At 44.1% G+C, this 27,016-nt stretch overlaps 3 protein-coding genes, 1 long non-coding RNA gene and 1 pseudogene across 8 annotated transcripts; 3 read left to right on the top strand and 2 right to left on the bottom strand.

Moving 5' to 3' along the window:
• Positions 1 to 226: 226 nt before the first annotated feature.
• On the top strand, positions 227 to 7,281 carry LOC104584386 (annotated as a pseudogene).
• Positions 7,194 to 11,781, bottom strand: LOC100830448 (bifunctional 3-dehydroquinate dehydratase/shikimate dehydrogenase, chloroplastic). Of its 4 annotated transcripts, none has more exons than XM_010238907.3 (11): positions 11,427 to 11,780; positions 11,065 to 11,170; positions 10,262 to 10,480; positions 9,386 to 9,732; positions 9,184 to 9,247; positions 8,978 to 9,083; positions 8,756 to 8,896; positions 8,190 to 8,338; positions 7,937 to 8,099; positions 7,785 to 7,832; positions 7,194 to 7,554 (listed from the first exon to the last, which is right to left on the bottom strand). In XM_010238907.3, the coding sequence occupies exons 1-10, from the start codon at positions 11,675 to 11,677 to the stop codon at positions 7,789 to 7,791; spliced, it is 1,590 nt and encodes a 529-aa protein (XP_010237209.1). In that variant the 5' UTR covers positions 11,678 to 11,780; the 3' UTR covers positions 7,194 to 7,554; positions 7,785 to 7,788. The 4 variants fall into 4 exon arrangements, with proteins under 4 accessions (XP_010237209.1, XP_010237208.1, XP_010237207.1 ...); XM_010238906.3 differs by having other exon boundaries at positions 9,386 to 9,741; positions 11,427 to 11,778; XM_010238905.3 differs by lacking the exon at positions 7,785 to 7,832 and having other exon boundaries at positions 7,196 to 7,554; positions 11,427 to 11,781.
• A 1,081-nt stretch (positions 11,782 to 12,862) lies between these two features.
• LOC100828014 lies at positions 12,863 to 14,477 on the bottom strand. Of its 2 annotated transcripts, XR_732082.3 has the most exons (3): positions 14,189 to 14,477; positions 13,150 to 13,532; positions 12,890 to 13,097 (listed from the first exon to the last, which is right to left on the bottom strand). XR_732082.3 is itself a non-coding variant. In XM_003575760.4 (2 exons), exons 1-2 carry the CDS (start codon positions 14,444 to 14,446, stop codon positions 13,263 to 13,265), a joined length of 528 nt encoding a protein of 175 aa, XP_003575808.1. In that variant the 5' UTR covers positions 14,447 to 14,477; the 3' UTR covers positions 12,863 to 13,262. The 2 variants fall into 2 exon arrangements, 1 of the variants encoding a protein (XP_003575808.1); XM_003575760.4 differs by having other exon boundaries at positions 12,863 to 13,532.
• Positions 14,478 to 16,685: 2,208 nt separating this feature from the next.
• On the top strand, positions 16,686 to 19,893 carry LOC112268924. Its single transcript, XR_002960470.1, has 3 exons — positions 16,686 to 16,915; positions 17,008 to 19,031; positions 19,409 to 19,893. It is a non-coding gene; the product is annotated as an uncharacterized LOC112268924 (long non-coding RNA).
• Positions 19,894 to 20,851: 958 nt separating this feature from the next.
• LOC100825534 (putative disease resistance protein RGA1) lies at positions 20,852 to 26,212 on the top strand. The gene is made up of 2 exons (XM_003575755.4): positions 20,852 to 24,738; positions 25,743 to 26,212. Exons 1-2 carry the CDS (start codon positions 21,069 to 21,071, stop codon positions 25,808 to 25,810), a joined length of 3,738 nt encoding a protein of 1,245 aa, XP_003575803.1. The 5' UTR covers positions 20,852 to 21,068; the 3' UTR covers positions 25,811 to 26,212.
• The last annotated feature ends 804 nt before the right edge of the window (positions 26,213 to 27,016 follow it).

Below are 27,016 nucleotides of genomic sequence, written 5' to 3'. Positions count from 1 at the left end.
ACGGAGTACTATATATGTTTCAAGTATGCTTAAAAGTTTTGCTTTTGTTCCTTGACATCATGCTATGCAGGGTGATTTATCCAATTCCATCTCTGTCCGAAAGTACCTGTTTTGATCGAATTTGAATATGCTTGGTCGCTAGTTTGTGATTGCCTTTGTTCCCCCCACTTATTTTGTCAACTGATGATTTAATTGTGGACAAACAAACCTTTTCATATATGAACATGTGCTCCTTTTCGAAAGGAAAAAAAAAACACTTGTGATTCTGTCCGGATAGAAGTGTGGATTGAAATTCGATACAGTTTACTGAGAAAAACCTTTTTTTGGAAAGGTGTTCGAGAACAGAGGTTGAGACTTCAGGAGACTCCGCATCCTCCGCCGCCGCCTCGCCAATGTCCGGCCTCCGCATCCTCCGCCGCTCCTCCTCCTCCTCCTCCGCCGCCGCCTCCCCAACGTCCGGCCTCCGCATCCTCCGCCGCCGCCGCTCCTCCACGTCGACCACGCCAACGTCCGGCCTCCGCCGCTCCTCCTCCACCACGCCAATGTCCTGCCTTCAGCTCCTCCCCCTCTCCTCTTCCACCAAAGTCTCCCCCTCGTCCTCCACTTCGCCGCCCGCACGCTGCTGGGATCCCAAGGTTGCGTTTTCCGCGGCCATAGCGCGCGTCCGCGCGGGGACGTTCAGCCCGGACGACGCACACCGCCTGTTCGACGAATTGCTGCGGCAGGACACTCCGGTCCAGGGTCGCCCCTTCAACGGCTTCCTCGCTGCCCTTGCCCGTGCGCCGGATCCAGGCCCCGCCCTCGCTATCGCCTTCTTCAACCGCATATGCCGAGCAGAAGCCGGCCCACGGCTCGCGCCTCTCACGGTCCACACCTACGGCGTCCTCATGGACTGCTGCTGCTGCCGCGCGTCGCCCGGACCTAGGGCCTGCCTTCTTCGCCCGCCTCCTCAGGGCAGGCCTGCAAGCGGAGGGGACAGTGATGGCCAACACCTTCCTCAAGTGCCTCTGCTGCGCGAAACGGACAGATGAGGCTCTCAGCATTCTGCTTCTTCGGATGTCCGATCTGGGCTGTGTGCCGAATGCCATCTCTTACAACACAGTTATTAAGAGCTTATGTGATGATAGCAGGAGCCAGCAGGCACTCGACCTACTCCCGAGGATGGCATACAGCTCGATCATTGATGGGCTGTGCAGGGCCAGAGCAATGGACAAGGTAGAGTTGGTCCTCCGGCAGATGGTTGATAACGGTATTCAACCGAATAAAAAGACATAATACCATCATCCATGGATATTCCCGTTTGGGCCGGTGGAAAGAGGCAGGTAAAATGTTCAGAAAAATGACAGGCGAGGGTGTCATACCAGATATTGTAACTTTCAACTCGTTGATGGACTCCCTTTGCAAGCATGGAAAAAGCAAAGAAGCTGCAGAAATTTTTCATTCAATGATCACCAAGGGCCACAAGCCAGATGTCATCTCATACTCTGTTCTGCTACACGGGTATGCTACCGAAGGAAGATTTGTTGATATGACCACTCTCTTTAATTCAATGGCAAGCAATGGGATTGTAGCCGACCGCCATTGTTTCAACATATTAATTGATGCACGTGCTAAATGTGGAATGATGGATGAAGCTCTTCTCATATTTACTGAAATGAGGGGACAAGGAGTGAGTCCAAATGTATTCACCTATGCAACTGTAATAGCTGCACTTTGTAGAATGGGTAGGCTGGCTGATGCGATGGAAAAATTCAGTCAGATGATTTCTATCGGAGTAGAACCAAACACAGTTGTTTATAACTCCCTAATTCAGGGTTTTTGTACACAAGGTGATTTGGTAAAAGTGAAGGAATTGGTTTCTGAAATGATGAACAAAGGTATTTCTCGTCCTAACATTATGTTCTTCAGTTCAATAATACAAAAACTATGCAGCGAAGGAAGGGTTAAGGATGCACAGGATATCTTCAACTTGGTGATACACATAGGTGAAAGGCCTGATATTTTTACATTCACTTCACTGATTGACAGATATTGCTTAGTCGGCAAAACGGAAAAGGCATTCGGAGTACTAGATGTCATGGTATCAGCTGGCATTGAGCCTGATGTTGTTACATATAGTACACTTGTTAATGGCTATTGTAAAAATGGAAGGATCGATGATGGGTTGATGCTATTCAGAGAAATGTTGCCGAAGGGAGTCAAACCTACAACTGTGACATATAACCTCGTACTGGATGGGTTATTTCATGCTGGGAGAAGTGCTGCTGCGAAGAAAATGTTCCATGAGATGATCGAAAGTGGAACAACCGTGGGCATTGACACATACAGGATACTTCTTCAAGGACTTTGTAGAAACGATTGCATCAACGAAGCAATCACCCTGTTTCAGAAATTGGGTGCAACGAATCTGAAATTTGATATTGCAATACTCAATACCATGATTAATGCATTGTTCAAGGTCAAAAGAAGAGAAGAAGCTAAAGATTTGTTTGCTGCAATATCAACCAGTGGGTTGGTACCAAATGCTTCTACTTACGGAGCAATGATAAGAAATCTTATAGAAGAAGGATCAATGGAAGAAGCTGACACTATCTTTTCATCAATGGAGAAGAGTGGTTGCGCTCCCAGCTCTCGTCTTCTAAATGATATCATCAGGAGGTTATTACAAAAAGGTGAGATAGTCAAGGCCGGATATTACTTGTCTAAAGTCGATGGCACTATCATCTCACTTGAAGCATCAACTACTTCGTTGTTGTTGTCTCTCTTTTCAAGTAAAAGGAAAAGTCGGGAACAAATAAAATTTCTCCCTGCAAAGTACCAATTTTTTGATGGGGTCAGCTGATGCACTAGACCCAGCTGTTAAGACTAGGCACGGTTCGGAGCTCCCTCTCAACGTTGTGATCATGTGTCTCTTGAGTGCACTCTCCTAGATCGAGCTTGCTGATGGTTCCACCACGGTGTTTTGCTCCAATGCGTGACTGCTGGGGATACATCTTATTACATCGCTCCTAATCAGTATGCCGTGTACGTTACACAAGGAAAATCCGGTGCACGTAGCGTTTATTAACGGCAAATAGATTGCAGATGTTTGGGAGCATATCACGGCGGATATCGTCCCTGAGTTTATTGAGCTCTTCCTTTGGGTGGAGTGGTGGACTCCGTCTCGCTAGGCCTTGATGTGCCGATGGTATAGTTTGGAACCCAAGTTTACATGTTTGCTCTTTGGCTAAATTGGCATATGATGCACAGTTCTACAGTGACGTCGAGATACCATTTGTGTTCATCATTTGCAACTGCGGGGCTTCGGAGGAAATTAAGTTCTTTGCTTGGTTTTCACTCAACACAAGGTGCTTAACGCGTAAAAATTTGGTGTGTCAGGGGATGAAAGTAATTTCTAGTTCCCCCTTTGCAAGCGGCAAGAGGGAAACCCGATTTGCTAAGGTTATCTTGGAGTGTAACGTGCCTAAGCTCAAGGGATTCCGCACGAATCCTGTTAAAGTATAAGTGGATTGCCTGGTCCTTTCCATCAGATCAGTCTTTTGGTTGCGTTGGCTAGTGCATGAAGCTCTTCATGGTATCAAGAGCCAAGAGGTCTTGAGTTCGAGACCCAGTTGCCGCAATTAAATTGCGACGCACTTTCGATCCACGTTTAGGCCTGCGAGAACCACACGTGAGAGGGAGTGTTAAAGTATAAGTGGATTGCCTGGTCCTTTCCATCAGATTTGTCTTTTGGTTGCGTTGGCTAGCGCATGAAGCTCTTCAAACCCCATCCACATGATCTACATGGCGTATGTTCCCACACACCAAACTGCTGACTCTCGCTGTCCAGATAATTGAGTAGCTATTTCGCTACCATGCATCAGCCAGTCTGCGCACCTCAGGCAATGAAATCATCAAGGGCCTCCTCCCACTCCATGTTGCGATCAAGAACACTTGCTTGCATAAGTATCTGGAGGACAATCTATTAACGGACAAAAAGTTCAGTCATGACAATGTTGACCTCATCTACAAGCTTAACGGACAAGAAGTTCAGTCATGACAATGTTGACCTCATCTACAAGCTCATCTATCTTCTTTGCGGTCCTCAGATGGTTTGTAAATTCCTCGCAACTCCAATTTCCACTTTGGTTATATAGAAAGAATAAAAAGAATATTTTATCTCATTAGATATCTCAATCTACTGCTATAATAATTTTTGAGACCTGCATTTCAGAATTGTTTCCCTGTGTTAGTTTGTACTCCCTCTGATCCTAAATTGTTGACTCAAATTTACCCAAATATGGATGTATCTATTTTTAAAAAGCGTCTGGATACATGTAATATTTCGACAACAATTTAGGATCGGAGGGAGTATTTTTATGTATGTGCAATACTCAGGGGACAAGTTTTTATTTTTAATTAAGAGGAAACAAGTTGTGAGTTTCTAGCTTTCTATGTGGTTACAATTTTTTTTATTAGTTTTTTATTTGATTATCTTTTGTTGCTTATTTGAAATCAACCAGTACCATGTTAATTGTGTTCTACTTCGGTGGATTTGGCAGGTTGTCATCTTAGACATGGCTAGAATGTTCTCAAATTACACAGATAATGTAGTTGATGAGCTTTGGAATTATATCAAGGATGGGGAGATTGTCCGCACAGGTATTTTGCTCCTTGCAGCTCAACAGGAATTACAAAAGTTTTAGGCTACTTATGATCTTTGAGACTGACATGTGGTTTCTTTGGTCACTAGCGCCACATATTGATAGATAGGTAGCCTGAACTCTGAATCTTACATATCCCATATGTGGTGTTGAAGGAATTTGTACATTTCCCTAAGAGATTGTGTTGTTGCTTCGACAGGAAACAGAGGGTGGTATTGAGTGAAGAAGTGGATACGCTTTTCTGAACAGTCAAATGCAGTAGAAGAAAGGACACCAAAGTCTTTTTTTCTAGGGATCAACACTCCCAGGTCTTTAGTGCTTCTGCCTGGTCACTATCCTTGACACGGCGCATAAGGTTAGTCTAGAAACACAAAATGAAAACTTCTCGCTTCATATAATGTTCCGCGTTATTTGTGATTTGTAAAAAAAAGGGCCAGCTTTGGCCGCAGGTTTGAAGAAAGAAAAGTTTTGGCTTATATTCAAATCTTCCTTCTCCTCTGTAAGATTGACTCTGCATCTCTTGTGTAGCCATGGCGCCCAAACACCACATCAAACCAAGCATTGGTCTTCATATCTGTTCTACCAAGTTTCGGACTTACGTCGTGTAATAAGCTGATGCACAGCGTGTTCGGTTTAATGTCCAAATTGACCCCACTTGTGGTAAACTGTAGTTGTGCTTGATGACATTATGATGTGGATGTCTGTGTAATTGGTTTCAATTTGGCATCTTACCTCATACAGAAATATTAGATAGGGTAGACATTGTGCATCTAGCTGTGGTGTAGACAAGGTAGCAGAGTGAAGAAACTGCATCCAAATATCCAATATATGTACCTTGTGATGAGATATTTGAGCTGACACAGGGGCCAAATCCCATTGCTTTTTTTTATATAAAACAGCCATGGTGTGCTATTTATTGCCAAAAAATAGTCAAGAGAATCGACCGACAAGTACAGAGTAAAACACAGAAAAGATTTAGATGCAATGCTGGTAGTTTTGAGACTCTAGTTGTAAGGATGAACTAGTCATTGTGGTTGGGTAAAATATCAAATATGCGTTTGTGGTTTCATGAGCTTCATATGTTGCTACATCTGCTACAAGTATTTTTGGATATCTCTGTTCTTAGGTTTGAAGATGAGAATTGGGTGGTCAATTTGTATTGTGAAGGTGTTGATCCAGTGCAAAGAACAATAGCAAGGTCTGATATGCGTTATCTCAGATTTGTGTAATTGATTGTCGTGTACTATGTGAAAGAAGAAGGAATAGGTTTATCCGGAATGGAATCATTGGAGAGCGACGAGAAAATACCTGTAATGTTGATTAAGTATGACAATGCAAAAATTGTCAACATGGCCATAATAAGGAGATTCTTGCCAAGTACTTGTTCAATGTCCCCTCAAGTTGTTCCAATACAAGAGAAGGAGAAAAAAAAGAAGCAACCGATTTTTTCAGATTTGCTAACTTAACATAGTGTGCATGTTGGCAACATGGTTCGTAAGGACAAGGGAAAAACCATTGCAAGTGATAATGTTGAAGGAGTTCCGGTGGTGTGTCTTGCAAGTGAAACAGAATCTGACGAGGGAAGCATTGAGGAAATTGTAGACACTGATGGCTTTCAGGGAGATGCTCCGATTGGGCATTATGAGGGGGGCATGGAGGTTCCTGGCATCTTTGAACTTGTAGAAGAGCCCGTTCAAGTTGTTTGTTCACTTCGTTGCACACTTGCACCTTCCAAAAAGCCATGGCAGCTAGGAGATTAAAGCCAGAAAAGGAGCTAGTTTACTCTTATGTTTGCACTTAACTAAATTCACGTAAATCAGCCCAAGATTCAGCATTTCAGGCCGTGTTCAACTACTTATTTGGCTGCTGGGTTTTGCTGTTATCCGTTCACAAACTATAATATCATGGAGTAGTTTTGGAGACAGCTGTGAACTGCTGTTCCTCCTGAAATTTTTATGCTGCCGAATATATACCAATCATCCATGTTTTGAATATTTGACCTGTTCATACGGAGAACCAACAATAGCAGGTCATTTGTGATTTGTCTGTTTTGCTTTTTGATTGAAAACCAATTGACATGGCATACATTTTGTAGTATGACATCCCTCTGACGAGGTAGAGAATCTTTCTTTACAAACTTGAATGTGACAAGGGTTATTTTCTTAATTTTGTACTGCGCTTTTGCATCTGTGTCTACTGAATTTTGGTTACAAAGTTGAATGTGAACAAGGGTTATTTTCTCTCTTTCCCTTTCTCTTTGATTGCACATCATCGTCTAGCCTCAAGGTCGAAAATGCATAATGAGTACGATATAACTTCGGATGCTGTCTTTTGTTTTCTTTTTTTGAAGCTATAGCTGCAATCTCTTCCCATTTGGGAATAATCTATATTCACATAAATGACATGAGAAAATCTTACAATAAGCTGTAGCATGACAAAAGGGAAGCATATCTGCTAGGACAATGGAACATGGCAAAGTGGTATTATTAATCTGCTTGGCAAAGTGGAACATGGCAAATCGGATCTGCTGTAACATGCTTGATACCAACAGCTGCATATTATCAATATATTATTATCAACTTCTCATGCAGAGTGGTGTAGGGTCTTGATCCAATATATATTCTACAAGCTCACGCAATCTGGCAAGCAAGCCTCCTTGCTGTTCTTTGACGCACTCATTTGGGCAAACAAACACTTGAGGCAATATGGCTATACAATGCAAAGTTTCAACCGAGGCCATCTCATAATCTACATAAACTGACCGCTTAATCCAAATCCAAAAAATACACGAAAAACTGCAGATATGGATGCATCTCTCACAAACGAGGCTTCGGTACTGCGCCCTGGGTTCTCTTTGCGGTGCAAGGATTCTCCAAAGAATTTGCCAGTGCTCGGAATTCATTATCAACCACTGAAAATAAGGGAAGAGTTATTTCAATATTTTCCTTTATACTCTGGAGAACTAAAACTATGGCCAAGCAAGTCTAGGTCCCAAAAGATATCTAGCCAGAACTGAAAGGTAGGGTCTTGCACCCATTCTGGTATCTAACTGGAAATCTAGGAAAGATGCAAAAAGATAATGGCACTGGACTAATTTTTTAAAACTTATGATGGAAAAGGAAGGTTGCATTTTGAACAAACCTTATCATGTCTTTGTCAGAACAATATCACGCATCAAGCTATCTGGAGCTGTATGACGGGTCATAGGAGAAATGATGTAAGACGTACTACTAGGCGAATTCTTGGGTAATGCAGGAAAAAGAGAGCAGGAAAAAGAGGGCAGAAAGAGGTACCTGGCGTGCCCGTGAAATGCTCAAATTGACCCATTGCTTGCCTTATGAACATCTCCAAACCACTAACAACTGTGGCTCCGCATTCCGCAGCTTCCCTGAGAAGTCTAGTCTCTTTCGGTGTGTAAACCGCATCGAAGACAACAGCATACGACTTCAGTGCTTGCTGCAAAATTATATCGCTGTTACATGAAACTAGAAAAGGCGGGAGATATTGATTACGGTTAAGACCGAGCAAAACAGGCAAGTTTAAGACCTTGGATAAAGGAGTGTCATTAACATTTGGATGCATTCCAATGGCTGTCGTGTTTGCAAGAACCATCCCTTCCTCCGGATGGTAATTTTCCAACTCCGACAGAGTCAAAGCAGGCCCGCCAATTAAGTTGGCAAGTTCTTGAGCACGTGCTGGTAAGTACAAAAATCATTGAACTCACAAGATAATGTTTTTATCTCAAGGAAGCAATTACCAAGAGAAGTTTCAGAACAAAAACATGGTACCTAACTTAAATAGAACATGATGAAGTGAAATTTTGAATTAACTTGCATTAGTCTTCAAGCTAGGGTGGCCAATAATTCTGGACATGGAAAGGTCAAAGGTTTTGAGGTTTGGGCTGCATGCCTTCTTTTTGTCGTGTAAGGGTTTCCAAAGTGAATGCTTACTTTTGACTCTTTTGAGAAACAATGCGGCTAGAACAATAAAAATGTAATTACACATTTGTATGGTTGCCTAAAAGATGACGTGTTGCAAGGACTAAACATGAAAAGCGATGTGATTAAATTATTTTATTCAGTAGCACAAGAGGCTCCAGAAGAAGTGCGTACCAAAAGTACGGTTTGCTATTACCACTCTTGCTCCCTTCTCTTTTGCACCATAAGCAAGTGCTTTCCCTGCACCACCAGCCCCTATAACAACGAAAAGCCTTCCAGCCAGCGGTGAGGCAGTGGAGTGCGTTGATTGTGATGCTGCAAATTGGTTCAACATGCACTTACAATTTAATACTAATCGCCAATATACATTCATATAAAGTAGTGGCAAATAGAAACCTCTTATTCCATCCTCAATAGCAGAAATTGCACCAACATAGTCAGTATTGTAGCCTACAAGTTTTCCATCAGATCTTCTAACGATTGTGTTAACAGCTCCAATGTCCTGCAAATAGTGCCATACTTCCAAATGTTACTATGGGTATTTTTAAGGGCTAAAACTATCTAATAAATGGAGTAGCAGAGGATATGAAGGGTGGAATTACCCTGGCAATAGGATCAACCTCGTCACAGCACCTAACTGCTGCTTCCTTATGGGGAATTGTGCAACTAAAATCCAATTAATTGGATGCAAATAATTAAGAGTTAATGTCTGATAGCATGGAGGAATAGAGTATTTGATTGCATAAGTGTATAAAAAATATAACAGATTGCCTCTCACTGAGAGTAGATACTAAGATCGGGTACCTGAAGCCAGCAAAGTCTGGTGAAGAGTAGGTAGTAAGAAATCTAGCCAAGTCATCCACCAAAAATGGAACATACACAGCATCCATACCCACCGATCTGAAAGCTTCATTATGCAAAATTGGGCTTTTACTGTGGCCGACGGGCTTTCCAATAATACCGAACACCCTAGTATCTGGGCCTATCTGCCTAATGTTGTACACATTAATCAAGTCTGCGGCAGTTGGTTGTGCAGGTGCAGATTCTTTTCCTTTTGCAAGAGAACCAAAAGTAAGGTATCCGCCAAATTTTGGGCAAAGAACCCGAGAAATAAAACCTCTGTCATTCATCACCAGTCCTATGATTGGCACCTGCTTTTCCTAATTCATTATTCAAATACAAGATAATGTGAACTAGGAATCATGCTAAAGCACCTGAGCAAGAAAATGTGGAGTCATGGACATCACCAAATAGCATGATATCTTTCTCAAGTGTGAGAGAGCCCCTGAATCGATATATGGGCATAGAAGGTGCATTCCTAGTCTATCTTGTGTTAATGTTGCTACACCACAGTGCACTATCACTAACAAAATATACTAACAGTAGCAATATTCAGACAGGATGATCTAAATTTGTTGCGTATGAGAAATCATCGCACCCATACTCTATGTAAAATTGAGAGAGCCTTACGAGTGTAAAGAATCTTCAACAGATCTACTAAAGCAGATTTTGCATCGCCAACATTATCCTTTTTAAGCTTATTCCAAGGGATTATCACTAGATTGCATGCCAAATGAGGTATATACAGAACTGTATGGACTAATACTATTAAACAAAAAAAGTAGCAAGAGGTAACACTAGTGGACACAGAGCTTGCATAGAATCAGACATAAAACTCACTTGGCAGTGTACAAGTATTTGAAACATCCTTGACACATCAACAATTTCAGTAGCAGTGGTTGCAATTTTCACTATATCAGCTCCTGTTGCTTGTATCTGAGCCAACAAACTTCCAAGCTCTTCTGCTGATGGAGTATTATCATAGTTATGGGATGAAACGATGAGCTTACATTTTTCAGGTTTCTTTCCGGACATGAATTTCATAAATTTGTCAGCGACCTGCACAATAACAAGATTATGCTAAGAAGCTGCAAACTGCTTCATAGCCTCCTAGGTTCAAAAGACAGTATTATAACATTCATGATAAACAAGGGTTCATCTTACCCCAAGTCTCTAAAGTTAGGAACTTGGTAGCGGAATTTTAAACTGGTACATGCATACTACCTCCGTTCCCAAATATAAGACGTTCTAGCTTTGTCCTAATCTAAACTTCTTAAAGTTTGACAATGTTTACAGGAAAGTACATTAATATTTACGATATCGAGTAAGTATTATATGAAGATATATATCATAAAGGATTTAATAAAACTACTTTGGAGTTGTAGATTTTTTATAAAGTTGGTCAAACTTTGACTTAGCAGAAATCTAGAACATCTTACAAAAAGGAACGGAGGAAGCACCTTATGGTGAAGTCTTAAATGTATAATTAACCATCATAGCAACAATAGGCACAATAGCCTGAAGTAAATATGCTAATTGCAGTAGAATAAAGAAGATCTACTTGCGTACTACTAGTGAAGGATAGTGTTGTGATTCAATTATCCAAGAGAAAGAGAAAAAAAAAAGGTTTTCACAGCACTAACCTTAAGCTCAATATCGACATACTCAGCTCCCAGTTCCATTGCTAATTGTAGTGCCTCGAATCGCGGTTCATCATCACCATCGTACTCGCCTCCTTCCCACTTGGGCCTATCAAATCAATAGTAAACAACATACATTTAGCTTTGAACGACGCAAAAGATCAAATTGTTACTGCATTTTCCTGTGACGATACAAGGCCGAGTTAAAATCCCCCCAAAAGAAAGATTATTCAGTTAAACCCCGGCAATCCGGCATAACACGAGGCCACAATTCCCAACCCAATCCCGATAGGAATCCACAGAGAAGCTCTGTGCCATCTCAGGCCTCTCCTCGAACCCCGAGGGGGGCGGCCGCGAAAGCCCACCTGTAGGTGACGAGGGCGGGGAGCGCGCGGGGCTTGGCGAGGAGCGCGGGCAGGTCCCTGCGCGGCGCGAACCCGGAGAGCCGGTCGAGCCGGAGCTCCGCCACGTCGGCGCCGAGCGCGGCGGCGGCGGCCACCTCCGCCGCCATCTCCCGCGGCGCCCGCGCCGTCGCCGGCACGCAGAGCAGCGTCCGCGCCCGCGCCACCGCCGCCGCCGGAGGGACCACCGCCGACACCGACATCGCCGCCGCCATCGTCGTCGGAGGAGGAGGAAGAGGAGACCGGCGGCTTTTCCGGTGGTTGGTGAGAAGAAGGGAAGGGGATGTGTGCTCAGCGTGATGTTGGACGCCTTCGTTCTTGGAGCTGGGCCGGCGGCTGGTGGTGACTTGGGTGGTTGGTGGACATTGATCTGACGTGGCGTGCCACGCCACGTCGGAGCAGGCCGTGTCCTACGTGGAGGGGATGCCATGTACACGCTGGATGAAGAACGGTCCACGTGGGTCCCACACTGAATGGCATAGCTCGCAGTGAAGACGAGAGAGACTTGTTGCACAAAAATGAATCCATGCAACATCTGGTTTCTGAGTGTGGTGCATGGCGTGCACTACAGAGTTTATAGATGCGAAGTTTTACCACAGGCCGCTTGTGCGGTTGTGCCTACATGGCTCATGGAAATAGTCATGATATATAAAGTTTACTTCTGTGAAGAGAGAAAAATATTTTTTTCCAGCGCATCCACAATTTGTTGCAAAGATTGTCCACAAACAATAAAGGAAGCGGCTCTTGTGGGCTGTTCATATGCGTTGTGAGAGGTTACCACTTACCATGAGCCTAAAAGCTCAAGGATAGCCCACGAGGAATTTAAAACTTTACTTTCTTTTTTGTAAAAGTTATACACAAAGTAGTTAAGGATGAATTAGTTTTTGCTTATATGTGTACGTTCGCTTATGGACTACACAGAGCATAGATTCGGATATACTGGTTCGCTTATGGTCTACTTGGTGAGAAGCATTTTATGGACAAATCTGGCCTTAAACATTGGAGAAGCCCTGATTGCTTATGGGTTGTTCTACAAATGTTTATGATTCCTTAAGGTTTTGCTACATGGGACTCACGAACAACCCTTTTACATGCCATAGCTTCTATCACAAGCAGGGACACACATCTAAATAGTCACAATGTTCTGGGAAATATTAATATATAAAGTTGCTTTTGCTATAAGTTGGGACCTCCTACATGTCTAGTTGGTATAGCTATATATCTAGAGGATGATTATGCCAAGAAAATACCTTGTGTTAGGAATAGGGCCTTTTTTAGGAAATGCCAGGTGTTCTGCCGTTCATTGTTCATATTGGACGGAAAGGAGCTAGGTCAAAAATATATACGGAAAGGAAAACAATAGCCAAAATGAAAAACCAACAAGGAGAAACACCGTGATATTTCCAGGTTGTTTTCACTTCTCAGTGTCATCAGGATAAGCACTCTGTGGCTTGGATTCAGGTTGGTATACACTACTGCTTAGCATTCAGTTTCACAAACAGACAACGTCAGGTAATTAACAAACTCATTTTGGGTCAGTTTGTCCTTGGCAGGTATACTTACAATATCAGAATTACACCATTCCATTTCACAAAGCAAGCAGATTGCGCACCCATGAACGTACGTCGGATCAACCTCGGTCCACTAAGCACGATGATGTGTATGCTAGGGCCAATCAGATCCGAACCTCGGTCCACTAAGCACGATGATGTGTATGCTAGGGCCAATCAGATCCGAGCACCCGCATCCCAATTGACTAAAACAAGCTTCGGTTCAGAGCATTGCATTGTCTTTCAGTGATCACTCACCAGATGATGAATCCATCCTCTGTGTTATCAACCGAACCGCAGCATTGGCAGCCGAGAACGCCCCGTGGAAGCTCTCCTGGTACGACAGTTCCTGCAAATCTCCGACCATCTTCAGCAGGATCTCCCCCAGATCAGACTGTTTCGTCGTCAGGGACTCATGGTACGATCTCGCGGCGGTGTTGCTGATGTCCACATTGGCTGGCTCGGGGCAGTACTCGTCGTCGAGCCACTTGTGCAGTGTCACTCTAAGCCATTCGGATTCCTGGCAAGGGGTAGAAATTGGAGGTGTCCTCTTCAGTCAGTGATTGTACAAGTGCCATATATATATCAATCAACAAGCATAGCGATCCATATAAACAGACGCAAGGGAAAGATAATATAGTTGTATACTGTACTACGACACAACATATTTGGAGCTGCACAATAAATAGTTTTCTCTTTCTGCAGTTCAAAAAACAAATACACGATCTACCTATACAACAAAGCATTCGAGATACGGAGTAGTAATCTTCACTTGTGTGCCTATCGCAAAATTTCAGGAACAAGCTCATGACCACCGTGTTAAGTGCTGATTTCTTCGAACCCGACAGTGCGATACTCGAGCTTCTACTTAAGTTGTGAATTCAGAGACCTCAAGCTACAGATAAGTGTACATCACTCAAACAGAGGATAAAATAGGAGCACTATATGCTTAGCATTCTACTAAGTACAAGACTACAAAGTAATGCAACTACTCTGACATACTGTACCATGGACTGATGGACATCTCTCCAAAACGCATCAAATTTGAACCTGAGATTAGCCTGTTCAACCCTAGGTTGGTGTGCAAGAACTGGAGCACGACCACATACTCAATCAGCACACAGCTGCTGCTACAGGACTACAGGGGCGAAGAGAGGTGAAATATTGGGACCAGACCTGCGCTGCTCCTGCAGGCGTGAGCCAGGAATCGGGCACCCTCAGCTCCTGCACATGGTTGTCCTGCTCCCCTCGGCTGGCGGCGGCACGAGCAGCCTGGGGAAGGGGCAGCTGTGGCGAGGAGGCGCAGATGGAGGTGGAAGCCGAGAACGGGGAAGGGGTGACGGGGAGAGCGAAGAAAGCTTGCGCCTTCGAGGGAGAGGAGGAAGCGAGGCCATGGAGCAGGAGAGGGGCAGAGGATGAGGTAGAAGATGCCATTTTCCCCTTTCTTTTTCGTTTTTCTTTATTCTCCTTTTTAGAGAGGTCGTTGTGTTGTGCTCTTTCGAGGACGATTTTCCAATTTTTCCATCCCAAATTCTTTTGTCTCAAAAATAAAGTTGATTTTCCTTTTGAGGGAATAAAAAAAAAGTTGATGTGTGTTTTCAGTGTGTTAGAGCATCACCGGTAGACTAACTAAATGTGAGCCCATAAATCTTCACATGAGGACTCACTACTCCCTAGTATAGATTCCCTCCTCAAATTTGTCATCTCCCTAGCAGACTACCCAAATCTCACCTCCTATAATTCATTCATCCATATTTTATTCATATAAAAACTCTATATTTCAAACGACTTGACTTGAAATTATATATTTGGAATGTTTATAATTTAAATCAAATAGTTTTATTTTAATATTCATTTAAGTAAATAAACTATAGTATTATAATTTAATTATCAAACGGCTATATTTCCGACGGCTATATTTCCAAACGGCTATATTCTCAACGGCTATATTTTCAAACGGCTATATTTCCAATGGATATATTTCTTGGTCTACATATATGTGGAGCTCTGAAGCCATTGTCCGTTCACTCTCTACCACATCTCTCAGTCTCATCTCACAAAAATGAGTCGTAGCTTACTTTGGTAATACGTGAGTTCGTTGGATGAGAAGGAGGAGGAGCAGGAGCAGGAGCATGAAGACGACGGCCATGAACTAATGGTTGCTACGGCGGCCATAGTTCTCGACGCGAACACGCGGTTCAATGCTCGACGCCATCGCGGTTCAGTGCCGTGTCATCAGGTAATTAACCGTGATACGTCAGCTGGGCATGCTAGATTATTCGAAGACTACTTCGCGCAGCATCCTGTCTATGGCCCCTCATATTTTCGCCGAAGGTAAGCAATGCGTACATATGGTTTTTACTTGCATTTATATTGTTCCTCTAGTGTTCAACTAATTACCTTTGTTTTCGTAGGTTTCAAATGTCTCGACCGTTGTTTTTTTGCATAGTGAAAGCTGTGCAGGAACACAATACCTATTTTGTGCAGAAAAGAAATGCTGCCAGAAAACTTGGGTTATCATCTCTTCAGAAGGCTACCGCAGTGTTCCGAATGTTGACTTATGTTGTAACAGCGGATGCTACAGATGAGTACGTTCGGATTGGAGGAAGTACCGCTTTGAAAAGTATGAAAGCATTTGTTAGAGCTATTGTTGAAGTTTTCGGAGATGAGTATCTTAGATCTCCAAATGAAGCCGATACCGCTAGATTGCTTGCAATTGGAGAGAGCAGAGGGTTCCCTGAAATGCTAGGGAGCATCGACTGCATGCATTAGGGGTGGAAAAATTTCCCTTCATCATGGCAAGGTATGCATATTGGCCATGTGCATGAGCCCACAATCATTCTAGAAGTTGTTGCTTCACAAGATCTTTGGATTTGGTATGCCTTCTTTGGTTTACCTGGATCTCTTAATGACATCAATGTTCTTCACCGTTCCCCGATCTTCGCAAGGCTAGCAAAAGGGCAAGCTCCAGAAGTTAATTTTACAGTAAATGGTAACAATTATACAATAGGGTACTGCCTTGCCGATGGCATATACCGGCAATGGGCAACATTGGTGAAGACAATACCCTCTCCACTAGGGCAGAAGAATAAATATTTTGCAAAGTGTAAAGAAGCGCATAGAAAGGATAGCCACCGGCGTGCACGAGCTGGTGGAGGCGGCAGTCAGGGCGCGCGACGGAGACGCGGGTCCGCAGCCGCCTTCCGCACACGGATGTCCCTGACGCGCACGAGTTGGTGGAGGCGACCAAGAGCGGCGGCGGGCGTGGGCGAGATCCGAAGGGCGGCGGCAAGATCCGGATCAGGCAAGGGGTGGGGGTGAGATTCACAGGAGAGTAGGAGGAGCGAGGAGGGCTCTTTTTTTTATGCGGTACGTGTTTTTTCTGCGCTTGAGGACTGCAGAAGCCGGGACTAAAAGACGCGTGGGTACCGTGGTGGCAGATTCGTAATTTTGGTGAAGTGACGTACCGCGACGGCCGTACCATCACCACCAACTCCAATTTAATATATTGGTATAGATATGAATATATGTATTTATTAAATTACATCTAGATAAATGTATTATTTAGACACTTAATACGAGACGAAGAAACTATTAAATATCACACAAAAATACAAAATATTCCTAATAAGTGCCGTAGCTTACATCTAAGTATCTAACGGCCAACCTGCACCAAGAGCCCCACGCGTCCTCCTATGCAAAGGCTCCGCGATTCGTGTTCTTCTCTCAAGTTCGCAACGCCGCCGCCGGTTTTCCCTTTCTCCTTCTCGCATGACGCACACCGGCCCCAGCTTCTTCCTTCTCGACTCCATGGCTAGCCGGCGGACGGCCGTTCCCAGAGCCGCTAGGGGATCTCCTGCTCGGTCGTCCGTGCTGCCGCCGCCCGACATGCCCTAGCGCCAGGTAACCAACCCATCTCGGTCACGTACTCAACTCGCGTGCCGTTGCCCTCCTCTAGCGCTTCTTCTCCTGAACGCCCCTGTACCTTACCGCAGCTAGCCATATCCTGACGTCAATGGCTGGGGCTCCTTGTGGTGATCTTCCATTGCAAGCCTTCCATGTTCCCTCAATCAAGGGACTAATTACTGTTTGTGTGGATGCACTGCTGATGTGCTGCAGTATCATCAGAGGAGAGAAGCCTGCAAGTGTTTCATCAGAAAATTCTTTGACGATATAACTTTTTTTCTACGATAATACAATTGTTAATTCCTTGCATTGTTTGATCAAAAGCATGGTATAATAAGTTCTCCTTAGCAAACATGGGCGTTTCCTTCTATTGAACATTGGCACAAAGGACAATCTTGCCATGTAAATTAACTAAAGCAGCAAACGTTCGTTGCGAAAAATTCAGGTTCTGGGGCCAAATGCATTATAATTACATTTTTACCATAGCAGTATAGCATCATGGGATTGTAAATGATATATGTATCACATTCATTTAGGTGCTCTCCAGATAAGGCTCAACCACTGCTTGCTGTGTGGATTAGAGTTAGCCTTTTCATCAATTCTCATCCAATGGATAAAATATACATATCCATATAGGCAGAATTGGGTCAGATGGCATGAAACCATTGACTAGAGCGAGAATAAACTGCAGCATCGATCCGATGGACTGAATCACACTTGCAGTGGTGATGTGTGTAGATTAATTACATGAGAAGTAAAACAAAACAGGTCCTAAGAACTGAAGTGCTGTTGGCTACTATACCATGACTTGAATATATATTTTTCCTCTATTATTGCAGCACATTGGCTTTCACACACACCATTATGAATATAAATCACTTTGGACATGTCTATTTCCGAAAGGATATGCCATATATACAAATGTGGTGCTGGACATTTTGTTCTATCCCTTATGTCAACCGGCCTTTAATTAAGTATCTTAACCCACATGTTTCAGTCCATTATGCTGATAGACTTTATTTCTCTCTTCTGAGCGTTGCTAAAACAGGTGGTGCTTGGATTTGTACTTTAATTATGCTTACCGAAATGATATCATACACAATCAACACATAAAATTATAAATTTGTATATGTCTTAATGTCAAACATTACAATCATTAGTGCATAAATGATAAGATGTTATTCAATTTCCATCCTTAAACAAGACATTTCCTGTGCTTGTGATATTTTATATGATAATATTTGCAACTTATTTCTGATTATAATATGTAAATATCTATGAAATCATAAATTAATATGGTAACATTTGCAACTTATTTCTGATTACACTATAAATATTTTTGAAACCATAAATTTATTTCCAAACACTTTCAACACATTAAAAATGACGCCCTCGCATTTGTGAGGCCATTATGCTAGTTGTATTAATTTGAGCCAATACAAGATATAAAATTTATTATTTATACATCTCTTTCTTATTACTGCTCCTCTCTATTCTTCCCTTGTCACATAAGCATGCGTGCAAGAGTTGTGTGTTAAGCAATTAATTATCTCTCTTATATTTCCATCTCTTCTCCTCCACATCGCATTAGATTTTGCTCGGCTGCCATGAGCTATACATAACGATGACATGGTCTTATTGGTTTATTTATCCACTCTTGTGTCCTAATAAACTAAAAACACAGACAAATCCACCCACCCACCCAGCCGTCCTGATTTTTGATGCACATTCCTCGCAAAAATCCAGCCTACCTGCTACTTGTATTTTACTTCAAGTGGGTGATTTTTTAATTGCAAAGGCATTCTAATCAGTTGAGATTTCTCCGGACACTTTTATAATTTTTTTATTACAGTATATGGTACTACTAATATAATTTTGCAAGGTTTTGGATACCGGACTGAACATTTTTACCGTGGAGGGCGGTAAACGCGGTTACCACGGTAATCAAAAGTTTACAGATGAGTTGATTTGCAGGGTCTTAGATGAGTTTTCTCATTTTTGTACCGTGCTACGCCTCCATCTACGCCTGATGCTGCTTGTGCATCGCTCGTCAGCCTCCTGCACTTGTTCACCACCAGTCCACCACCCTGCGCTTTCCTCTGCCTCGCTGCAGGTAAGGCTTGCGGAGGATAAAGAAAATTTCCATTTCCGCGTTGCCCTTGCTCTCTCCCGATTCGACCCCAAAGTTGGAAAATACTGCTCCCTCCGTTTCATAAAGATTGACACGGTTTTGAACTATCTTTATGAAACGGAGGGAGTACAAGCATTTTTCCGTAGTAAGACCATTCAGTGGTATAGATGAATCTGATCCTTTGATCGATAAATATGGACGGTCCGTTTATTAGATGTACCGTGAAAGTTTTTTTTCTCCTGTATGTTAGATGCTGTGAGTAACCGTAATTGGCCGAGTTTGTGATCGGCCCCTGGTGTTTCTTTTTAGATGGAAATGATTGCATTAGCATTACTTGACCGTGCCGAGCTGAATCGCAGGCCTTGCACAACCTGGCCATACGGTTTGTGGTTCGTGAACCATCTTTGCACGGCTACCGCGAGGGCATCCGCAACCTTATTACAGGGATGATTACAAAGACTAAAGGAACATTAAGTAAATTTAAGGCTTCGATCTCTCAGAACAGGACACCACACAGTGCAAGATCATGAGAATCTTCATCGACAGCTTTAACGAGCAGCAGGGCATCAGACTCCACCTGAATTGTTGAGCTGCCGTCAGAGCATGCAAACCTGCCTCAGCTTCGTCCTGAATACCCCCGATCTCGAAGGTCCGTCGAAACAACCATCAGTATTGATTCTGAGCACTTGAGGGTGAAGCCTTATCGTCTCTTTTTTTTTTCTTGCGGGGAAACTGATCGTTTTTTTACTTCCTAAAAAATCCTGAAACTCCCCCACATGACGCATTATGCAATAGATAATCTCATTGGTGTCAGGCCCTTTTGCCCTCAGCGTTACATTTGTTCCTCACATCCCACCACACCCAAAGCAAAATGATACAGGTCATTTTCTCCTTACTGTCCAGCCCAAGCACCTGACCAAGCAATATCTCTTGCGCATCGTTGCACTGCATGAGGTTCGGCCGAACTCCCTCTAGCTTCATGGCACGCCACACTTGCCGTACTTCCTTGCATCTGAAGAACTGCAGACTGCATCTGAGTCTCACAATCGACACCCCTTTTCTCCAGACAAACTGATGCAGGGCAGGGCAACTTCCAGATATTATTCCAGTCGAACTGGAGAGCAGCAGCAGTACCAGAATCTCCTGCTTCACCTCCCCGAGACAGATCTCGACTCAGTTTGTAGGCCGATTTAACTGAAAATTGTCCTTTAGTATCATAGTGCCACGCCCAAATATCTTCCATGTCTTCACGGATCGGCAAAGCGGGAATAAGCTCGGCATCTTCTGCCCAGAACAAATCGCGCACCAACTGCTCGTCCCACATGCCAGTCACCGGATCGATGAGATCGGACACTTCTGTCAAGCACAATGTTAACGCCTCGGCGTGATTGGTTGCTGCGTCCACTGCCACGGCACCCAGGGTTCAGCCAAATCAGGATAGATGAACCGTCGCTCCATTCTTGAGCTGTTCAATTCCCTTCAGGCGTACATCAAATATTTCCTCTGTCTAAGAAAGGATGTCTCAACTTTGACTTAAATTTGAATACATCCATACACTAAGTCATGTCTAGATACATTCAAATTTTGACAAACTTGAGATATCTTTTGTTGGACGGAGGAAGTACTTTGTGGATCAGTACAGGGTGATAGAGAGCACAATTAGCAGACATAAATCAACTACATCAACCACTCTCCTACGTGAAGGAGTAGGCGTACATAAAGTACTTTATCGATCAACCACTCCCCATAAAGCAGTGTGATACCCGCTGTCCTGGAATCTGACGCATTATAAATTTAGTAACACGTATGATTGCCTCCGCGTGAGAACTAAAATATGTTACGATGGACATTTGAACCTTTTTCATGTCGCCGGCCATTGGGGAATGGTGATAAACAAAACTCACCAATCAAAATCCCTCAGACGGTCAACACGCTCCCATCCATCTCTTCTCAAGCTCTTTCCCATCGGAGCTGTGCTTCACCACTGTGTTCTCCGTGTGCTCTGTTGCGAAAGCAACCATGGCTGAGTTTGTGATCGGGCCACTGATCTCCTTGCTGAAGGGGAAGGCCTCCAGCTACCTTCTAAACCAGTATAAGGTGATGAAAGGCATGGAGGAGCAGCGTGGGAAGCTAGAGCGCCAGCTGCAAGCCATCCTTGGCATCATCAAAGATGCTGAGATGGGATCTTCCAGACAAGAAGTAAGCGTATGGCTCAAAGCTCTCAAGAAGGTTTCCCATGAGGCGATTGACGTCTTCGATGAGTTCAAGTACGAGGCTCTCCGGCGTGAGGCCAAGAAGAAGGGGCAGTACACCACTCTCGGGTTTGATACTGTAAAGCTCTTCCCTTCTCATAACCCAATTGTGTTCCGTCACAGGATGGGCAAGAAGCTGCAGAGGATTGTGCGGACAGTTGGGGAGCTTGTCGCAGAAATGAACGCCTTTGGGTTCAAACAACTGCAGCAAGCACCGCCGTCCAAACTGTGGCGGATCACAGATTCCATCATGAAGGACTCCGAAAAGGATATTGTTATCAGATCTAGAGATGATGAGAAGAAGAAGATTGTGAGGATATTGATAGATCGAGCTAGCGATGAGGATCTTATGGTCCTTCCCGTTGTTGGAATGGGAGGGCTGGGCAAGACCACCTTTGCGCAGCTTATCTACGATGACCCTGAAATCAAGAAGTATTTCCAATTCCGGAGGTGGTGCTGTGTTTCAGATGATTTTGACGTTGCTAGGATTGCAAGCGACCTCTGTCAGACCAAGGAGGAAAATCGTGAAAAGGCATTACAGGACCTTCAGAAAATTGTAGCTGGAAAGAGGTACCTCATTGTGTTGGATGATGTATGGGATCAGGATGCTGATAAATGGGAAAAGCTGAAGACATGCCTTAAGCAAGGTGGCAAGGGCAGTGTAGTACTCACAACAACTCGTAAACCAGAAGTAGCTCGAGTTATGGCTGCAGGTGAGGCTGTCCATCATCTGGAGAAGCTGGAGCACAAGTATATAAAGGAAATGATCCAGAGTAGAGCATTCAGTTCGAAAAATCCCAACACTGACGAGCTTGGTGATATTGTTAATATGGTTGTGGACAGATGTCATGGCTATCCTTTAGCTGCCAAAGCATTTGGCTCTATGCTGAGTACCAAGACTAGCATGCAAGAATGGAAGGATGTATTAACCAAAAGCAACATTTGCAATGAGAAGACTGAAATTTTACCTATACTCAAGCTCAGCTATGACGACTTACCATCACACATGAAGCAGTGCTTTGCCTTTTGTGCTCTGTTCCCCAAAAATCATGAGATTGATGTGGAAGATTTAATCCGGTTATGGATGGCAAATGACTTCATATCCCCGCAGGATGAGGACCGTCTTGAGAGGGAGTATGTAGAAATTTTTGAGGAGCTAGCATGGCGGTCGTTCTTTCAAGATGTGAACCAAACCTCTCCAATAGGGACTCATGGTAAGAGAGAGCAGCTCCGTCACAGGACAACATGCAAGATACATGATCTTATGCATGACATTGCTCTATCTGTTATGGGAGAAGAATGTGTCACTATAGTTGCTGGTTATGATCGCAAAAGGTTGTTTTCAGGCTCTTCTCGCCACATATTCGCAGAATACTATAAAATTGGCAGTGATTTCGATACTTTTTTGAAGAAACAATCTCCAACTCTCCAGACACTGCTGTATGTTGATTCTAATAGACCGATGCCATGTTTATCAAAGTTCAGTTCTCTGCGAGCATTACAACCTTTGATATTGAAAGAACTTCCGTTCAGGCCTAGGCACGTGCAACACCTGAGGTATTTGAACTTCTCAAGAAACATGGAGATTGAAGAACTTCCTGAGGAAATAAGCATATTATATAATCTACAGACTCTAAATCTTTCTCATTGCAACGATCTTCGTCGACTTCCAAAGGGTATGAAGTATATGGCAAGTCTCCGGCACCTCTATACTAATGGATGCCAATCACTGGAATGCATGCCCCCGGACCTTGGGCAGCTGGCTTCTCTACAGACTATGACATATTTTGTGGTGGGTGCTAAACCTGGTTGCAGTACTGTCAAAGAACTGCAGAACTTAAACCTTCATGGTGAATTAGAGTTATGCGGTCTACAATACGTATCTGAAGAGGATGCAGAAGCAGCGACACTTGGAATGAAAGAGAAACTTACACATTTATCTCTTGAATGGAGTGGTGACCACCATGAGGAACCATTTCCAGATTGTCATAAGAAGGTGTTAGATGCTCTTAAGCCTCATGATGGACTGTTGATGCTTAGGATTGTTTCCTACAAAGGCACTGGATTACCAAGATGGGCGACAAATCTTACCGTTCTAAAGAATTTGGTCGAGCTCCATTTGGTTTGCTGTACAATGTGTGAAGAATTTCCTTTATTTTGTCATTTGAGGGCACTTCAAGTTCTTCATTTGAGAAGGCTGGATAAATTGCAATACTTATGCAAGGACACAGTATCTGCAAGGTTCCCAGAATTAAGAGAACTCCAGTTACACGATTTGGAGAGGTTGGAGAGATGGGTGCTTGCGGAAGGAACAGAAGAGGAAGAGCTAACGTTTCCTCTGCTGCGGCACCTTGAAATTAAGAACTGCCCAAAACTGACAACTCTGCCTGAAGCACCCAAACTCCAGGTTTTAAAGGTAGCAGAAGTCAAAGAACACCTATCATTATTAATTGTGAAATCAGGATACATGTTTTCTTTGTCCGAGTTAGAAATGTCTGTCAGTGACACGAAAGCAGTACCAGCATCGCAGGATTTGCAGCTCTGTCAGGATGTTGAAGCAACCCTTTCAGAAATGATTTTGTCTGGTTGTGACTTTTTCTTCCCGTCAAGTCCACCTCAACCACCAATTGGGATTTGGAATTGCTTTGGACAACTTATAATTTTGGCAATCAAATCATGCGATACGCTTATCTACTGGCCTGATCAAGTGTTTGGAAGTTTGGTATCGTTGAAGCAGCTTCGCGTTGCTAGTTGCAGTAAGTTAATTGGCCCAACACCGCTGAAACAAGACCCAACTCAACTGAGATATCAGCTCCTGCCACATCTGAGAAATCTAAGCATATTTGACTGTGGAAGGTTAAGAGAGCTCTTCATTCTCCCCCCATCTCTCACATACATTGCTATTCTGAACTGCAGTAACCTTGAGTTCATATTGGCAAAGGAGGATGCAGAGTTGGAACACCTTGATAGATTCACACCGTCTGAACACTGCAACGACCTCGTATCCACAAGCATGCCAAAGCAGTTTCCCTTACCAAGGCTGGAATGTCTAGCCATCTGCTCTTGTCATAAAATGGAAGCACTCCTGTATCTACCACCGTCACTCGAGCACTTGCAAATTCAATCATGTCATAACCTTCATACCGTGTCAGGGCAGCTGGATGGACTCATGGGTTTATACGTTGCGAACTGCAATAAGCTTGAGTCACTGGATTCTGCTGGAGACTCGCCATTACTGGAAGACCTCAACGTTAAGCATTGCAAACGGCTGGCGTCCTTATCAATTGGTCTCTATCGTTACTCACAATTTCGTACCTTTGCAATTGAATATTGTCCAGCTATGAATATGAAGCCCATTTATGAACGCCAACAGCAGGTTGGTAGCCTTGAACACCGGTGGAATATGTCACGTGCTCATTCAAGCGATCCAGCTGAAGGTACCTTCCGATTTCCACTCCTGTTTTTCTATCAGCACGTCATGTATTTTAGTCTTACAGAAATGTGTTTCAATGGTTGATTACGTAAAATACGATGTAAGTCCTAAGTTTTTGAGCCATTCTACAGTACCTTGTAATTAATATGAACCGTCAGTTTTTTTAATCTAAGGGCTCAAATCAACTATTACTCCCTAACACTCCACGTTTGATGAACGGAGTATCAACGCAAAACTAGATGGAGTATCAAGGTACAAGGGTACAAACGTAATTAGTCCGATACTGAGAAAAAGAAAAGACGTCACAGGGATCGGTGGGAGAGCGGCGGCGGCGGCCGCTGCGAAGACGGCGCCGGCGAGCAGCGACGGCCGCTGTAGGAGGACGTCGGCAGATGCTGCGACGAGGGCGGGAGCACGCTGGAGGAGGGCAGAGAGGAGGGCGGCGGCAGCGAGGGCGGCGCCGGCGCTGGAGGAGGGAGGCGGAGGAAGACTGCGCCGGCGAGGGCCGTGCCGGCGCTGGAGGAAGGCGCCGGCGGCCGGGCGGCGCTGGCGCTGGAGGAGGGAGGCCGCGTCAAGGGCGGCGCCAGCGCGGGAGGAGGGCAGCCGCGGCCGGCGGCGCCGGTGCTGGAGGATGGTGCCCGCGGCGTGGGCGGCAGCACGAGGGGGCGCGAGCGGGATCGATCAGGAAACAAGGAAAGGAGTAATTGATTCTTTTAACGTGAAAAGACTATAACACCATTGAAGTATTGGGTACCGTAAAAAATGTCTTTTTTTAACGGATTCTTTTTATGTATCTGAGACCACAAATGCATTTTTTTTTTCGTCCCCTAGCTTGTTAAGGACAGGGATGAGACAATTTTGGTCGTATAGAAATAATTCTCTTGTATACACGGTTCACGCTCATATGTGTAACCCAGTCTTGTTAATTTCTCAGGTTCTGTAGATTTGACTTTGGTGTACTCCAGCTAATTTACATATGGATATTCTGATATGGTTTTCCATCTGCAGGGCCCAAGTGGAGGGATCCAAAATCTTGGAAGTATGCTATTCCTGGACATCGTTACCAACGTTATTGATTTCCTAAGTGAGATTTGGATACCATGAAGGTCACAAAGATAATTCTCACATCTTGAATTATCACGCAAATGCATTGATCTTGGTTTGTGCTTCTTTGTTGCGCTGATTACTTCGGGGATAGTTGATCATCAATTTTCCTTATCCTCTTCAAGTTAAACATCTTCCTTAGTTTTTATGGATTGCATGTTGGCATGAGTAAGGGTTGAAGACTTCAAGTTTCGTCAATATGAATTCCAAGCTGCAATACTGGAGGTCTTGTTAAGGTCCATTATTTTGAACATGCGTGTCCTGGAATAATTTACTTTATCAGTTGCACAGCTGCTCTTGTAGTTTGCAGAGTTGTAATCACGTGATTCAGTTCAGCATATACTGTTTGTTATACTACTATTATCTCTTTCTTTGGTTTTTTTTTTTGGAACGGGTAGGCGCACTGCGTTTTTATTAAGAAGAGAGCAATAAATATTTACAGAGAGGTGACGTTACTACTATACAAGGGGAAAACGCACAAAACCCCGTGACAACGCAAAAACAACGCCTAGTCTGGTTCAAGGGCAAGGCTAGCGGCCGGGAGGCCGAAAGCCAAACGACGTTGTGTAATGTCCTCAAAGGCGAGGTGGGCGACCTCGACGTAAGTGAGGCGCGCGAGGTTGAAAATGCGGCGATTGCGCTCCTTCCAGGCATTCCACCAGATATAAATTGGGTGGCCACTCATCCTCCTCTTAGCAGCCTTGTCGTCGTGGGGAAGGGAGGCGTCCCACCACTCGTCAATGGAGCCAAAAGGCGTCGTTGGGGCAGTACCCTCACCCGTCCAGGCCCTAAGTAGGCGCCCCACACCTTTGGTAAACGGGCATTTCATGCATAAATGAAGGGCGGTCTCCGGGGCGCCCAAGCAAAGCTGGCATGTTGGATCATGAAGCCAGCCCCGGATGGCGAGTCTATCGGCTGTGAGGATACGGTTCTGAAGCAGGAGCCAGGCGAAGACACAACATTTGGGCTCAGTGTCAGCCTCCCAAATCTTGGAGGATGTAAAACGCAGGAAGGAGCCATGGAATTGCGCCCGGTAGGCGGAGCGGCAGGAGTACGCGCCATCCATGGTCCAGGTCCAGGTGACGGAGTCCGGTCTTTGGGGGTCAAGGAGGGTGGAACCAACAATCCTGGCCAGATCCAGGAACTCCCTGAGATGCTCTAGCGAGGAGAGGCGACTT

Source organism: Brachypodium distachyon, chromosome 4 (genome assembly GCF_000005505.3).
Source record: "Brachypodium distachyon strain Bd21 chromosome 4, Brachypodium_distachyon_v3.0, whole genome shotgun sequence".
NCBI classification, from domain to species: Eukaryota; Viridiplantae; Streptophyta; class Magnoliopsida; order Poales; family Poaceae; genus Brachypodium; species Brachypodium distachyon.
Note: the sequence above shows the minus strand (reverse complement) of the source record. Positions and strands in the feature narration are given on the sequence as shown.

Excerpts from the sequence above, each read along its gene's own strand:
- LOC100830448 (XM_003575765.4), bottom strand. The coding sequence starts at position 11,677 with ATGGCGGCGGCGATGTCGGTGTCGGCGGTGGTCCCTCCGGCGGCGGCG. Across the intron at positions 9,742-10,261 it reads AAATACTTGTACACTGCCAA|GAAAAGCAGGTGCCAATCAT; the intron begins GTGAGTTTTATG and ends ATAATGAATTAG. Across the intron at positions 8,100-8,189 it reads ATGACACTCCTTTATCCAAG|CAAGCACTGAAGTCGTATGC; the intron begins GTCTTAAACTTG and ends ATAATTTTGCAG.
- LOC100828014 (XM_003575760.4), bottom strand. The coding sequence starts at position 14,446 with ATGGCATCTTCTACCTCATCCTCTGCCCCTCTCCTGCTCCATGGCCTC. Across the intron at positions 13,533-14,188 it reads CGCCTGCAGGAGCAGCGCAG|GAATCCGAATGGCTTAGAGT; the intron begins GTCTGGTCCCAA and ends ACCCCTTGCCAG.
- LOC100825534 (XM_003575755.4), top strand. The coding sequence starts at position 21,069 with ATGGCTGAGTTTGTGATCGGGCCACTGATCTCCTTGCTGAAGGGGAAG. Across the intron at positions 24,739-25,742 it reads TTCAAGCGATCCAGCTGAAG|GGCCCAAGTGGAGGGATCCA; the intron begins GTACCTTCCGAT and ends TTCCATCTGCAG.